Source organism: Manis javanica, chromosome 3, assembly GCF_040802235.1.
Source record: "Manis javanica isolate MJ-LG chromosome 3, MJ_LKY, whole genome shotgun sequence".
In the NCBI taxonomy this organism is placed as follows: domain Eukaryota; kingdom Metazoa; phylum Chordata; class Mammalia; order Pholidota; family Manidae; genus Manis; species Manis javanica.
The window spans coordinates 152,885,038-152,901,135 of record NC_133158.1 but is presented as its reverse complement, the minus strand read 5'-3'; the positions used below and the strand labels follow the sequence as shown (position 1 = coordinate 152,901,135).

Below are 16,098 nucleotides of genomic sequence, written 5' to 3'. Positions count from 1 at the left end.
TTGCTGTTTTGAAAGTGAGACATAGGACCTCTTCATATTTTTAGTTCCTTTCAAGTTCTGTAATATAATTTGTAATTTCCTGAAGAGTGCCCCAGTGTCTTTCCCACTGAATAATGTGTGCAATTAGATTTAGAAGTACTCAGAATTTGGCTACAAAGGCCTCATCAAAGCATGTAACTCAGAACCCAGTAAGAAAAAAAGGAAGCTACGCCCTGAAAAGCTCTCTATAGGGCTCACTTATACATTTTGGGTATGTTCAGTTAGGTCGTTACATTGCCGAATTATGGGCTCACAGTTTAATTGTAAAGTTCAGTTTGTTAAAAACATACATCTGTAGTTATAATAACAGGTGGTTCTTATATCTCTGCTTATCATATGCTAGGTACTGTTCTAGGTACTTTGTATGTACCTACTGCACATAGGCAGTGTTCCAAATACTGGAGATGGAGTTAGTGACTAAATCAGACCCAAGTCCCTTCCCTCATGAAGCACATTTCTTATCTTATGTCTCGCATACAAACTTTAGTTACTGTTGATCCTAGTAGACTCAGAAGAGGCCTGAAGGGACACATGGCTGGTTTAGGGAACCTTCCCACTTGGCTCTGCCTGAGGAATCTATTTTTTAATCTTCCCCAGGGCTCTGCTGCTTGATTCAGGGACTAAGAACACCAGCGTGCATACCGAAGCTTTTTAGCTTCAGCCACAAGGAGATCTGGCCGCCATAAGGACAAGTAGACATAAGGACTAACCTTCAGAGCCTGGCTATTGCCAGGGCACATGACTGAGTCCTTCAGATGTAAACATTTTTCTAATTAAATGGATGGTTTGGCATTAACAGCCTCTTAGCTGCTGCTCTGAAGAGTTCCCTGGTTTATAATTGGAGGCATTGTTTATTCTGATGGTTACATGAACAGCCACTAATCATCCTGGTGTGTCTTGTGCTTCTCAACCTCTCCAAGCGGCACTCTGCATGCCTGTTACTGAGCGTGGCTGGGGAGGAGGTTATAATTAAGTTCAGTGAAGCTGCCTGTTTTCTTCTCGGTACCAGGAGTTGCAGAGGCCAAGGAAAAGGGATAGCCCTACGGGTGGTCACCTGATGGTAGGTAGTCCAGATAAGTGAGGAAGGCTCTGTGAAAGAGCTTCAGGGATCAGGGATTGTGAAGGAGTGAGCTGCCACTCAGCTAGCTTGTCAGAGCCCAGGGATGCCTCATCCGTGGATAAGCCAGTGTAGTCAGAACCTTAGTGCTGCTTGTGTGTGCCGTCCTGGACATTTTATATGTTTTAACTCATTGAGTTCTCATAACTCCGTGAGCTGGGTAGTTCCGATACTGTCTCTTCCCCCACCACTTTCTTAATAGATAAGGAAACTGAGGCACAGAGATGCTAAGTTAGGTTTCACAGCTTCTAGAGCTGGGGTTTGGGCCCTGGCAGAGCAGCTCCTGGAGCCTGTGCTTTTGATGGCAATTTCTGGTCTCTATTGATTTTGTATGCTGTTATCTAAATCAAATACTTTGCAAATTCACATAAGCCTCCTGTCTTGTGGGTCAAAACAAAACCTGATGGTGCTCTGTATTTGGTTTATGGGATGATAGTCCATGGCCTCTGCTTTCTCGTTTGGACGATAGCAGGGCAAGGATGGCAGGGAGAGGCAGCTTGGGGACTCAGAAGGAACACTCATCTACCAGGAGAGATCAACACTTCCACATTCTATTGAGGGGCTATTTCTATTACATTTCTATTAGATCCTTTTATAGCCAGTTCACATAGGAACCATTTGAGGGGGTAACTATTCCTATTTTTATAGATGAGAAAATAAGAGTCTCAAAAAATTTAAGTTACCCAGGCTAAGAGGTGACAGGGCTACACTTCGGAGCTGATCTTTAGTTTCAGAGTTTAAGATTCCTTCCCCAGTCTTGCAGCTATTTCTTTTTTCTTTTTTGAATAGTCATAGCAGCTTTATTTCATTTCATTTTATTTTTATGAAGGTTATATTGATATACACTCTTATGAAGGTTTCACATGAAAAACATAGTGGTTACTTCATCACCCATATTATCAAATCCTTCCAATACCCCACTGCAGTCACTGCCCAGCACTATAGTAAGATGCCACAGAGCCACTACTTGTCTTCTCTGTGCTACACTCTAGCAGCTGTTTCTTACAACTGATGTACAGTGAGTACTGATGTGTTAATTAATCAAGCATCTGAGAGTTGGCATATTAGGGCAGTGCTTGTTGGGAACATTGGAAGAGTGTATTTTCTCATCAAGAAATGCTGATTGTATGCACTCACCAAATTGTAGCTGAGATGAGAAATGTAAAGAGAGTGATGGCGGGCGGATGGCGCAGTGAGGTGATGATGATCACGGATGCCAGGACAAGGGGTCCAGTCGGTGGTTAGGGCTGCACTTGCCTTGGAATAGAGGGAGATGAACATGTAAGTATCCAAGAAGAGTTTGGTGAGTCATCTGTTCATCTTGTGTTCTTAAGATTTCATGTCTCAAGAAAAATGATCTGCCTAAGTAGAATTTTGGCCCTAGGACCTTAAAGAGGAGTAAGGGCAGTTTCTTGGGATTTCTCTTTCCATGTTCGGGGGACTTTTAAAGGAAACACCTGGGAGCTGCCCTCTCCTCCCCCTGGTCCTGTTGGATGGTCCTTTTGGCCCTCTGCTTATCGGGAGACTCTGAAGCCATTCCCTCCTACTCTTTTAAGGTCATTGTTTAAATACCTGACTGACCATCCACATGACCTGGGGAACTTTAAAATGCACATACTTCAAATGAACTGAATCAAAATCCTTGTGTTTTTGGCTTAGGAATCTATATTTTAAAAAGTGTGGGGTAATTCAGAAATGTGGCCAGGTGTAAGGTCCCTTGCCTTCCTGTTTTGGAGCCTCTGATCTTACAACACCTGAAGGAACTTTTACGTTCTGGGCAGATGCCCTACCTCCCAGCCTGTTTTGTTTGTTCATCTCCCGCCAACTGCATGGGCCTCTTATCAGTTACCACCCTAACTTTGGACACCCATGCAGTCAGGAGCTCTAAGAGCAGACATTTTGATGATCAGAGTACTATATGAGAGATTTATAGAACTAAAGAGAAAGGCTAGAACAGCCGAAGACCAGATGAAACCCAAGGAGGAAGGAGGAATATCAGATGGGGCTTATTTAATGACATCTGACTTCTCCTGGAGCCTTTAGTTTTACATTTCTTTATTTTCAGCACTTTTTCCCACTAGACATCAGTGAATGATATAAATCTGTTTTAGACTGTCTACTATTACTCCCTCTTTTTAGCAGGACAGTCTCAGGAGTGGAAGGGGAGTCTTCTTTAGTTATGCACTTCACCCTGTCACTCAAGGTTTGAAAACTGGCTCTTGCTGTTCCAGAATGCAGGGCTTATGGAAACATGGGTATATTTGAGAATGACTCAGCATATTTCAATGCATGCTTCAAAACTGGCTCTGTCACCACTTTGTATTTCCCTGAGGTGTATGCTGGGCATTTTATGATGTATTTAGATGGGAAGATTAGCTTGTACACATTTTTCTATATTATAATTAGAAATAAGTCTCTTATTAATGTTTGCAAAACTGTTTTATCCTAACAGATGTCATTGGTCATATCTTCATGTATTTTTCAAATTATGTATTTTGTTATGATGTTTAGCAACACAAATAATGGCCTTATTCAACACTGCCACTAGTCACAAAGCAAAATAAATAATGATTATATTACTAATAATAGTAATAATAATAATAAAATATTTAGAGGGCATGTTCCCTGATTTCAGGACTCTTATTATCAAAAAAAGAAGAAAAACTAATCAGTGTTTTGTTTTTACCTATGATGTTTTGATTTATGTTAAATAATTCTATACCTTTAACCCCTTCCCATTTCCTTTTGTGGAAACCTATGGTTACAGATTAAAGTACTATGGGATTTCATCTCAACCAGTCTTTTTCTCAGAACCCTCCACATACTGCCCATATGACTGCCACCCCTGTGCACCCTCAGTGCATGTCTGAGACCCCATATAACTCAGAGGCACACATATTTACTTTATGAATTCAGGTTGTATTCTCCAGGCTGGATTCTGCCTTGTCGGTAATAAGACTGGTTATATATAAACATCCCTTGTGTATTCATACTACAAATAGAGTGAGTTTAACACACGTAATCCCCAAATATGTCTGTTATTGTTTCCAGTCAGTTTCCATCCAGCCTGTCATCAACTGCCTGTAAAAGCTGGCTTTCTTACTTCTTGGTTCTATAAATGTCCTATTTTGTTCCTTATCCAAACTTTTTCTTAAGTACAAAAACAATTTGATTGTTATTGCCTTATCCCAGATTTTCCCCATTTGCTCTGTTGGCCAGTAAGACACATTAGTGTACTTGGCATTTTCCCAACCTGCTGTCTTGGATACTTATTCATGTTAGCCTTGTCTAGAAATCCTTATTCTTTTTGATGGCTCTGTAGTATTCCATAATTTATTTCCTCAATCCCTACTGATGGACCTTTAGGTAGATATGGACATATTCAATGAGTTTATTTTAGCCACAGGAATTATTTCCTAGGTTACATCATTTTTTAAAAATTAAAAAAAAAGTTTGTTGGTAAGTTATTTGTAATTTGTGTGTGTGAGTGCGTGTGCTGCAGACAGGATTCCACTGGACATTGAGAAATATGTTGTGGCGAGAATACAGAGGATTTTAGTACAAGGCCCAATACAGAAATATTTAAAGGAAGAGCATTTTGGACCCCCTAAAAAGATCTATGAAGGAGCTGGTATCAGAAATGGTTCTTACTAGATGGCTCTTTTATTTATAGAGTGGGGGTAAAAGTCCATCTGGAATTAAAAGATTGGTATGAGCACCATGGAGGGAAAGTCAGCAGAGGTAGCATGGGGCATAATGTGGGGGATTCTATTGTCATGCAGACGAGTTTGTAATTCCATATGCTATGAAGTTTTGTAGTTTTAAAGTAATTGAACGATGTACTTTAAAAAGTGTAAAAAAAAAGTGTAATCTGGCAGGAAAATGAGTGCAGACATGTCTTCCTGTGTTCCTCAATGAAAAGCATTAAATCCTGCAAAACTCAGTGCATTGATCCAGAGTTTGGAGGAGGGTGGCAGAAATTATGTCATTAGAAATTAGCTTGTAAAACAAAGTTTTTTTTGTATGTATTTAACCTCTTGAAATGAGTGGCAGTCCCAGGGATTCATTGGCAGTTGTACCCTTATCTTTATCGGATGACCATAATGGAGAAACAGGTAGGTGGTACAATATGTCCACCTTCTGGTAAAGTGGCAGAAGTAACAGTTTATAAAATGAATTGATACGCACATGTTTACATATTTTGTAGACAACCTCACTCTGGGATGGACGCTAAGGTTGAGTCATTGGGTTGAATACTTTGTCCCATTTAGCTGAAGTGTTCAAACAGATGTCTGTGGCGTTAATATTAGATTGTGTTTAACCTTAAGAATCAGAAAGGATGAATTTCAGTTGATAATAGCAAAGAATTAAAATTGAGAACTTCAATTGTTAGATAAAAAAAGCTTGAGTGAGCGTATTTCTTGTTCTCTGTGTGGTTTTTTGAAAGATAATGAGGAAGCAGGGGAGGGTCTTATCTTTCATGCCTCTGGGTCTCTGCAACATTATCATGTCTGATGATCTTCATTCTTTTACCTGCTGGCAAGACCCTGGACTGTCACCATCCCTGGAAGTGTCCCTGATACCTTGGTGGTGTTACTTACTATGCAGCCCTGAGGCCTGTATTTTTACAGCATTCCCAGCTGAAGTGGGCGCTGGCTGTCCTAGTTGGCTTGTTTGGGGATCGCTAGCGCCCACCACCATAGGAGGCACTCAGAAGTGTTTGAGCAAATGTATGTTACTAAAACATGGGGAAGCAAAGAATATCCCCCAATTGTATGCTGTAGGAAAAGGTAAGTGAGATGATGGAATTAATCTATAAACAAGGACCATGAATATTTTTAAATATTATTCCAGGGGCATTAAATCCCTTGTACCTGCACACTTTTGAGCTCCTTTTGCAGATTGCTGACCTCCTGACTTAGGTCATGATGCATTCTAGGACAGGTAACTTAGAGGATAACAAATACACGGCTCTACAAGATGGTATTTTACCTAGAGCTCTAACTGCTCAGCTCTTTAGAGACCTGTTGGAACAAGTTAGGAAAACAAGCCTTGAGAAGTCACTGAGAGTGGCTGGAGCTGGAATGAGACGGAGAATGTGGAGAATGACTTCATTTTCATGAGAGAAACTTTCCCAGAGTTATTGTGATAAACAGATGCCACTTGTTCCTGCTGCAGTGGTATGTGGGAGAAGCATTGGCTGAGGTTAACCTGAGGGGCCGAGGAAGGGATGTGAGTCATAACATGCAGTTCTCGCTTGCTCTCTTTATTTTTCCCCCACCAAAAGAGTGAGCCACACCTGAAATTATGTGGAATCCATCTTCTTCTTAGTTTGGCAAACTGAAATTAGCTAAACAGACTTGTTTGTACTTCCGGATATGCTTATCTTTAGCAATTTAATTTCCTTGATGGCCTGACTGAGAAATCCTTCATAGTTTAAGGCAGCTAGTGCTGTAGAAAGCTGCATGTCTCTGGTTGGTAACTTGAGCACAGCAGAGATTCTTAGGCTGTTTTGCAGGGACCAGTTGGCATAATCAGAAGAGTGAATCAGGCCATGTTTCTGTGTTTAGCCCTTGAATGGGCCATTGAAAGGGGCTGTGCTTGTGGTTCTCATCTGATTCTCAGGCGTCATGAGGTGGATTGAATGAAGACATATACTTGGGTTTGTGTGACTCGGTCCTGACAGGTAGGCTAATTCAGAGGCATCTTCTATTGGCACCAAGTGGAGCTTCATCAGTCTCCAGAGCTGCGCAGGCTCCCTGTGGGTGGTACAGAGTTAAACATGCTTTGGATGTAGTCACATCAGTGCCCAGTTGTGGCTCTGACTCCTGACCAGCCTGTTTGTTGTCTCCGTGGAGGCCTGGGCCTTAGAAGGACAAATGCAGCCTCCATCTCTACAATCTGTTGAAATCAGACCTGTCATCAATTTTGTGCTTAATTGTGTTAGGAAAGATTTGTGATGGTTTTGCTGTTCAAAGAGAGAAAGAATTAAAATTAGAATTTAGGTAATGCATGCCATCAAGGGGTAAAAACAAAATAATTCAATTTGTTTGAGCTGGGTTCTTTCCTGTGGCATTAAACAAAACCGCTAGTAATAAGCACTAACCCAGAAACAGTTAAACACACTCCCAGGAAGCATCCATTAAGGATTTTTGTGGAATAGCTGCTAATCCAGCATCCAGGTGTTCACAGTGTTAGCAAGCCGGATGGAAGAGGCGTCACAGTGGGACTTCTCAGGGTGAGCTGGCTGGATTCCTTAAGTTCTTTTTCCTTGTCCTAAGCTGCTTGTTTAACCCAGTGAACTCAGTCCAGCTTTTCATATCTGTTATGAACATGTGGGCCATAAGTCCTGTTTTGCCACACTGTCCCAGTTTATACCTGTTGTGCCAGCTCAGTAAGTGGCATTTCCATTCTCAGAAGTATCCAGGTTTTGACAATGAATTAGGTGCTAATCATAATTAGAAGGAAATAAAATGATCAAGTGATCAAATAAGCTGGGTGGTTGATTGGCTTACCCTGACACAGTCTTCATAGTGAGTAGTATCCTTCATGTTTATTAAAGAAATTATTGTCACCTTGGTGGGGAGCACTTCTCAACTTCAAGCCCAGCCTTATGTGCAGTGTTGATGTAGTTTGTGTTAATAGCATTTGGTGACATAAATGATTAGCAAGGCTTTCTGTAGTATCACTAATACCTTAAGGGGTGCATTTCATTTCCATATTGAACCTTGGTTAAAACCCGAGCTTCTGGAGCCTCATTCTCTGAATCAGGATCCTAGAAACAGCCTCTCTGAACTGTGTGGCCTTGGGAACATTCCTAAACCTCTTCCTCCTAATGTGGGGCTAGGCAATGCTCGTACTTCCTCTCGGGGATGAAATGGGTGGATGCAAGTCGGGAGCTGGGAACAGTGCCTGGAGCAAGGGCCCAGCAAACATTAGCTGTTTTTATTTCATTAGAAAATAACCAGTCAGTATTGAAAGTACTAGAAAGAAGTGTATGGGAGGGACTGGGAAGGAGCAGAAAACTCGAGACCTTGGGCAGTGGTGCCATCAGTTTAAAATCGCAACAGCTGGCTTACTGTCTTCTCTCAGTGTGGCACAGGGTGAGAGGGTCCAGGTGTATCTTTCTCCCATGTCCTTGCTTAGGCCTGTGAGGCCCACAGCCTCCCCCTAGGCCTGCACTAAGCTGGGTGCAGGGCCAGGCAGGGCAGAGACCTAGCTTGTCCATCATGTCTGAGGGCTGATCAGCAGGATTGGGTGCAGGGTTGTTAATGGGAGTGAAGGAAAGAGGGGTGCATAGGGTGACTCGTATTTCCAGTTCAGGTACCTGGGTGGGTGGTGGTACAGTTAACCAAGTTCAAGGGTAAGGAGTCTCCTTGGATGAGGTTGGGAAAGAAAGGATGCAGTCTAGGTGATAGCATGGACTCCCTGGCTTCCTAACCTGCCACCATTACTTCACTGGCCAGCCCCGTTCCCCATCGGTGAGTGAGTCTCAGTTTTGTCATCTGTAAAATGGGGATAGTAATGGGATACCTCCTTCATAGCATTTTTGTGAGGATTAAAAAGATTCATGTACGTACAGTGCTTGGGAGAGAGACTGGTAAGCACTAATAAGATTTAATCATTATTATTATCTTTATCTGTTATTTTAAGGGCATCTATAGGGTGTATGTAGCTGTCTTTCATATAGCATGTGCAGAGAACATAGTAAACTTCAAAGCAGGCATCTAATGAAGCTTGTATATGAACTTTATAGAATCACTTACTTTTTTTACTGTTTTTATGATTATGGAGAGATGGGAAGAAAAAACAATTTGCCTTATTATTTATTAATTTATGGTTAAAACTGTATCCCTTGCCAAATTTATTTAGGCCTTACTGGTATCTGGAGGCTTGGGTTTTTATATACCTTAAAACCTTAGGCATATTCTTTTCTCTGTTCACAGGAGGTTCAGGAACCTGGATGAGGGTTCTCAACAGAAGCAGTACTGCCCTGAGGGCTGTTTGTCAGCTTTGGAGGGTTGCTTGTGCCCATTTCGGCTGCATGGGGCCATGGATGCTAGATGTCTTGCAAAGTATGAGGCAGTTTTGCATAGTGAAGTATTGTCCCATGCTTCTTAAACTTTCCATGGGTGAAAAACCTGCTTATAAATGTATGAGCTCAGAACTTAAGTCTATTTTACTTATAAAACATTTTTGCCTGGTTTAATTGCATGCCAGCCAAACTTTCCCAGGAATGTAGCTACTGTCTAAATACTCAATTTTATTTGGAGTTGTCTCAAGAATTATGTACCATTTTAGAAAGCCACATCACCAATGGTGATGACGTAAGTGGAATTTGGATCACAAGTAACATCTGTAGCTTTTGAGTCCATATATATAGATATAGTCCAACTACATGTTGAATGAAGGAATGTTTTCTCATATAGTTGCACCTAAGTATTTGATACTAAATTACATATCATTTAATCAGAAATCTCTCTTTCTGTTTTTCCTTTATGTTATGATTATGGCTATGTACACATAGGCAGGCAGTCATTGATTTTACAGTTCTGACATACATGTATTTGACTTACTGTGATTTAGTTAAATAATCTCAGTTTCCCAGCAACATGGTTCAAATTTCAGTTGCCAGTATATTAGCTGTGAATAATTGCACAACCTTGGCTGCTAACTCTCTCCAGTTCACCGCTGACTGTGTAAATAATACGTGTACATCACAATCAGTTAACAGCTGCATCACCTCTTTCAAAGCCAGTCAGTGACTGGTGTGGGAGCACATCTGTGACTCAGCTCCTGCACATGCAGTACAACTGCACAGGGTGTCACCATGTTGCATCCTTGCTTGCCAGGGATAAACCTCACGACATTCTACAGAAATGTATAATTGGAAGGAAGACTTGACAGACCAAAATGAAAGTACAACAGAGAAGTGAAAAAGCGGTAACACTGGAAGTGAAATTCAAACCGAATGTAGATACAGTTATAGAAGAAATACCTGATGGAATGTCGAGCCTCCTGGTCTGCAGCCAGGGGACCTTAGCGAAGGCAGACTTGCTGACTGAGAGCGCTGCCCGAGTAAGAGATGCTGGCAAGAAACTCACATTCAAGGAACTTTCAGAGATAAGATTTCCCCCACTGTCCGAAAGTAGAACGTTATATGAAACTTTTCCTAAGCCAAAATGGTGTAAAGCGAAGAAGCAATTTACCATTACTTTACATGAAAAAATTTGTGAGCATTCCCAGATACCAGACCCAAAAAGTAACCTCTCTTAGGCTTTTCTGATATCTTAGGACACATCTTGCTAATGGATGCACAGAACAACTCAAGATAAAGCACAGATGCTCACAGACACTGTGCAGAGCTCTGGCAGCTTGAGGCTGAGATGCTGAGTGTGGTCTGGGGAAGGACTTGGTGGGGCCTCTCCTGCTTGAGTGTGTGCTGCCTTTCTTATGGGAAACAAAACAAACACCGAATGCCATTTTAGTTTTTCACCATTTTTTTTTGTAAAAGGAAAAACCCTCTTCAGATTTCATTCTGTTAGCAAAAACAGGTACTCATGTAGGTCTTCTGCAAAAGTAAAGTGGTATAAAGTGAGCTTTTGGAAAGTGGGGGATACTGTGTTTCATGATATTAAAAGCACAAAGGATAAAATGTTGGAAGTGAATTCAAACTTAGGAGTGTGACAGTTATACAAGGCATAGAAAAGATGTTCACTCCATACTGTAGATTATATACTGAGAAAGCCCTGTTCAACCTATTTGTATATTTTTCTATTTTACAAGAAAATCACTTTAATTTTCGATATTTCCAATGTTTGAAATTTACTCTTTTTTTTCATTTGCCTATATGAAAGTTTTTAATATTTTGACAAACTTTTTTTAAGGTTATGGGACAATCATAATTTTTCCTACTGCTTAAGATTGCTTTGCACAGTTTCAGTTTTGCACACAGTTCCACACAACCATGCAAAGTGAGTTCTCTGTGTGTATGTGTGTGTGTGTGTGTGTGTTTATGTTTGTATGTGTAGGTAGGTAGGTCGTATCATCTATGGCTTTTATATGTGAACTAAAAATATATTGAAGGATATCTTATAAAAATTTCATTGGGTTTGATGGAGTTTAGAAGCATTGATATGGATTGCAAATTTATACACTATAAGCATTCGGCCTGGCATTCATTTCCTTATGTATTTTTCATCCTTCCATTCTGTTTAATGGTCATGATTCTCTTGGTGCATAAAGTGACATACAAAAATTTAAAGACATGTATGATACAGCTTTTTGAAAAATATATAGAGATATTGTTGGTAATTGGCAGATGACTTCAATATTATTAAAAATATTTTGGTTTAGACTTGTGGTTGCAATCTTAAGCACTGACTGGGATTTTATAAAACTAAAAACTATCACAAGTTAAGGGGCTGAATCACATTCATGGTACTAAATCCGTTAGCTCTCATTATACATGTTACATGTTTGCATAATGTACAGAGGCTAATGTGTCCAGAATTGTTGGAAAATCTTGTTTGTAACCCTTAAATATAGACATAGACTTGGAAGCTTTTGGAAATCTGGTTGGTGTTCTAGAAACCTGTTCATAAGCTAAGCTGTATCTAGTTAGATGTGAAGCTCATTTCTGAGAGTTTCTTTGGAGACTGCCCAGGCTGCAGCCACTGGGTATTTTTCTGGCATTATTCCAAGAGAAATTGGCCACTTTGATTAATAATGTTCACTTTCTATGAAGCTGTTTGAAATAAAGAAATTTCCAGTTTAGTTCTATACCTTGAGTTTCCAAATGATGAGAAAATAGATTATGTGGTCTAATAGCTACCTTATACAGTTCTTATCAACTTAGATGATTTCTTATTTCATCATTGTTGTTTATAAGAAAAACTTAGGAATATTCAAAACAAAATTTGCCTCTTGAATGCCTATGAGTTTCTTGATAACTTAAGAATGTTAACACCAAATCTTTTCCTCCCTCATCAACTCTATCATGATTTTTATGCACTTTTGAAATAATAGCTAAATTAGTTTTTCCTGTGAAATGCATGTATATTGTAGCCTTTTTAGTTTTTGTTCTATTTACATTTCTAACTTCTTTCAGATCATAATTATTATTTTCAGCCATTTCCATCTTACATTTTTCTGGCAGCTCCAGAGAGAGTGTGTGTGTTAGCATTAAAGATGACTGAAGGAAGACTGGAGGGAAGAGCTAGGCCATGTTACTGTGTAGTCACTTGCTGTAAATAGGACACGTTTTCTTCAGCTGTTTCACCAGTTTTACCATTAGATGGTGGTAGAGGGCAGGGGGTATGCTAAAAAAAATTGCTGATCCCACAGATACTTGCATTATGTTAAAGTTTGAAGATGTTTGCTCTTAAGAAATATTTACTTTTAGAATTCACTTAGGGATATCCAAATATTATTTCACGTATTATGTTGAAGACACTTTTTTTTCCCTTACGTGGTGTATTCCTAGTAAGTGTTTATTCATTTATTAACTGTCTTATGTTTAGTCTACATGTATAAAATTTAAGTGATTGTTAAGCTTTATTTTTTCCTTAATTTCTTAATATATTTTTCTTATATTAATATTTTCCTAGTATATCACACTTCTCCATGGTGATCATTAAAATTCTTGATGTTTAGGCTTTACTTTCTTAATTACATACATGTGTGCATGCATGCAAAATTTTGCCATAACAATGTATTATAAATTTATGGATTTTCCTAGTTGCCATTCCCTGAAGCTTTAGTTAAGAAACAAAATACTGTTATATTGTTTAGAAATGAGAAAAAAATAGTATGGATGGAATAATGAATTTAACAGAGTTAGTAATACACATACCAAAAAGATTTTCTACAAGGTCAGTGTCTTTGAATGTAAGTCTTAAGAAGGATACAAAATTTTAAAAAAATTCTCTGAATATGTTTCTCATCGGCCTATAAAGAATAATAGCTTTATCATTTATTACTCCTAAAAATCTTGAAATACTAAATATAATCCAAAAACTATGTAAAATTTTATGTTTCAGATTGTTTCCAATCAAATAGGATTCTTGTTTTCTTCAGCATTAATACAATTTTGTATTAACCTCTGATTAATTTTATACTATTTTATAAAAGAGGACGTTCATCTTTAGGCCACAGGAAGGGAAGCAGGGCTGTAAGCTGATGCTTAGTACGATTTGCTTGGGGGAGAAAGCGAAAGAGGAAATGAATGGGGAGATCCTGCCCCCAGCAAACCAGGAAGACAAGAAGAGCAAGCCCATCACCATTGCCTCGCTCCAGGCCTCTGTGCTGCCCATGGTCGTCGTGACAGGATTTGAGATTTCTCCCCCAGTCACTCTTCAGCTCCAAGCTGGCACAGGACCTGTGTCCCTCAGTGGCCAGGAATGTCACCACCTTTCAGAATCTATCCTGAGAAGGGGAGGGGGAAGAGCATGATAGATGATGGCGATGAGGATGATGTAGATATGTCACTGGAGGAGATGAGCACTGTCAAAGTCAGGAGGCCGGCGCCCCAGAAGCAGACAAGCATTGCCAGGAAGAAAAGGTTGGAAAAAGAAGAGGAGGCACAAGACCCAGTCTTAAAGACAAGAGCCTTAGGAGGAAGGCCAAACCCACAAGCAAGCCTAAAAAGCTGGAATCCAAGAAATGAGGAGCCAGGAATAGCCTGGCTGCAGTGACCAGCATGCAGAGTGGGAAACCAGCAGACCAGGGGTGCTCCCTTCATCCAGCCCAAGTCTGAATTGATGGTGATGCTGGGGACAACAGAGGGGCTTCTCATCCCAACTCTCTGGTTTCAGCAGGACCCGAAGGGAAGAGCCCCAACCTCAGGCCCATAATAAAATTTGCTTTGCCTGGGAGACGGGGGGGAAATATATATATATATACACACACACACACACATACACATATATATACATATATATGTATATATATATACACTAATTTTATACTATTCCTGTTGATATTATTTTACTTGCCTAAACAGTAGGCCTAGACACATAAGTTTTTGTAACCACTGTGGGCATTGGTGTAAAGTATAAAATCCCACTGTGGGATTTTGATGTTTTTTGTGACATGGTTTTTAAAAAAATGGGGCTAATGCTATTTCTTTTCCTAAGTTACTGTTTTAAGATATCCACTGATTTAATAATGCCATTTCAGGGAATAAAACCACCATCACATTAAATATGCCTGCTAACTATGCAGCAGTCCAATTTTAAAATGAGACTGAAAATATTTTAAAAATCTCTTCGAATTTAGGCCAGAATTAGAGGATTAAATGAAGTCTGGGATATGAATAGTGTTTGGTTAATTCCAGAGCACTAAACGGGAGCCATTTGATGCTGTTAGTTGTGGTAGGCTCATAGTTTTTGGTTTCTAAGGGGATCATGCCTTCAACAGCACACTCAGGCAGAGTGAAGTAAGCAGTACCACCTTTGAGATTTTTGACTGGGAGCTCTGATGTAGTGGAAATAAGAGATGGAGAGGACTGGGTACATCATATTGAGAGCATTTTCCCAGCCACAGCACTGTTCCCTTCTTTTTATATTGAGTAGCTGTAACTCCTCCTGGGCATTATGGGGAGGGTGTAGAAGGAAATTAGCCTTTCAAACTGCCTTTCCTCATTAGCTGGTCTGAAAAAATGGCTCCCTTAACCTAGTTAGTGGCACAGAGTTGGAGGTGGCTATATAAATGACACTGAGGTGTGTATTAATTCATGTATTAGAATTTATGGAATTGTAATCTTGATGGAGAGATGGGTACAGGTCCTCAGGTAATTCTTTTAACCCCTTTGCTACCAACGCCTCTGCCAAACCTGACTCACCTACCAGGCATTCAGTGGTCTCCAGATTCTGTTCTTGGACCTTACGATGGTAGTCATTGTTGGGCTACAGTATTCTTGTGCCCTTATTTTGGTCCACTTCAGCTTTTTAGAATTTTGCATATAGTTTACAAGAGTCTGAAGACAGTATTGTAATGTTTTATATGTGTGTGTTCTTTGTTAACCATAATGCCCTGTTTTCATCAGCAAACATACCTTCACTCTTTTAATGCTTCCCCAGCAACTTGTACAGTGTTAGGAACATATCAGGCAGTTAGGCAGGCCCAAGTGGCTGAAGGCTTTGAAAAAGAATAAAAGCTCAAGGGTTTATCTCAAAGAAGGAGAAAATATTCTAATATTTAAAATACCCTTTTTTGACTTGCTTTATTGAATACTATCTTTCAACTTAAGGTGAAAATTTTAAACTAATGACATCCTTGTTAAAGGTAAGATAGATCTTAAAGGGAAGACTAATTTACTAGTTTTTCTAAAATAAAGACTATTAAACATTTTTTTTTTGATAAACTATGTATACTTGGTTATAATGAAGCCCTATATTCTCTACCCCTAACACATGAGGATTTAAATGCAGCATAGGGGTATAATAGTGACAAACATAAGTTCAGAGAGTTTTATCCAAGGTCCACTTGTCTTAATATTTAATCACATTTTTCTCTCTCCAAAAAAACTTAACTTTAAAATCAGTTAGTTGAACTGTATCTTTCAAATACATTGCTTAAAAAATATAGATGAACCTTTCCCTCCTATCTCCAGACTACACAAGGTTTTCTAATGTGCATAAGATACTGATGAACACAGTGAAGGGGATGATGGCCAAAAGTCTTAAATGTTCATAGATGGAATGACAGAAAGCTGGCAGTTAATATTTGCTCAGTTATGCCAGCAATAAATGAGTTGTACTGCAAACAGCAAAATCTTAAACTGCAAGCCTAGCGAGAGCTCTCTTCTCTGTGCTTCCTGTTCTCTCAGAAGTGGCTTCAGAGCAGCAGCATTTCATGGGACGTGGCTGCAGGGCACTCACCTGGCTTTGGGTTTTCCTGTCTCTGCTGTCTCCTCCTTCAACTTGGAGTCATGGACCCTC

The 16,098-nt window shown here is 39.7% G+C and overlaps 2 protein-coding genes across 11 annotated transcripts in view; both read left to right on the top strand.

Moving 5' to 3' along the window:
• MED12L (mediator complex subunit 12L) overlaps positions 1-16,098 on the top strand; it is a 317,585-nt gene that overhangs the window by 168,744 nt on the left and 132,743 nt on the right. The gene's annotated exons all lie outside the window — the stretch shown is intronic.
• Positions 13,227-16,096, top strand: LOC118970489 (nucleoplasmin-2-like). Its single transcript, XM_073232206.1, is given in 3 exon segments — positions 13,227-13,574; positions 13,577-13,735; positions 13,738-16,096. Coding segments are annotated over 3 exon segments (483 nt in total). The 5' UTR covers positions 13,227-13,336; the 3' UTR covers positions 13,824-16,096.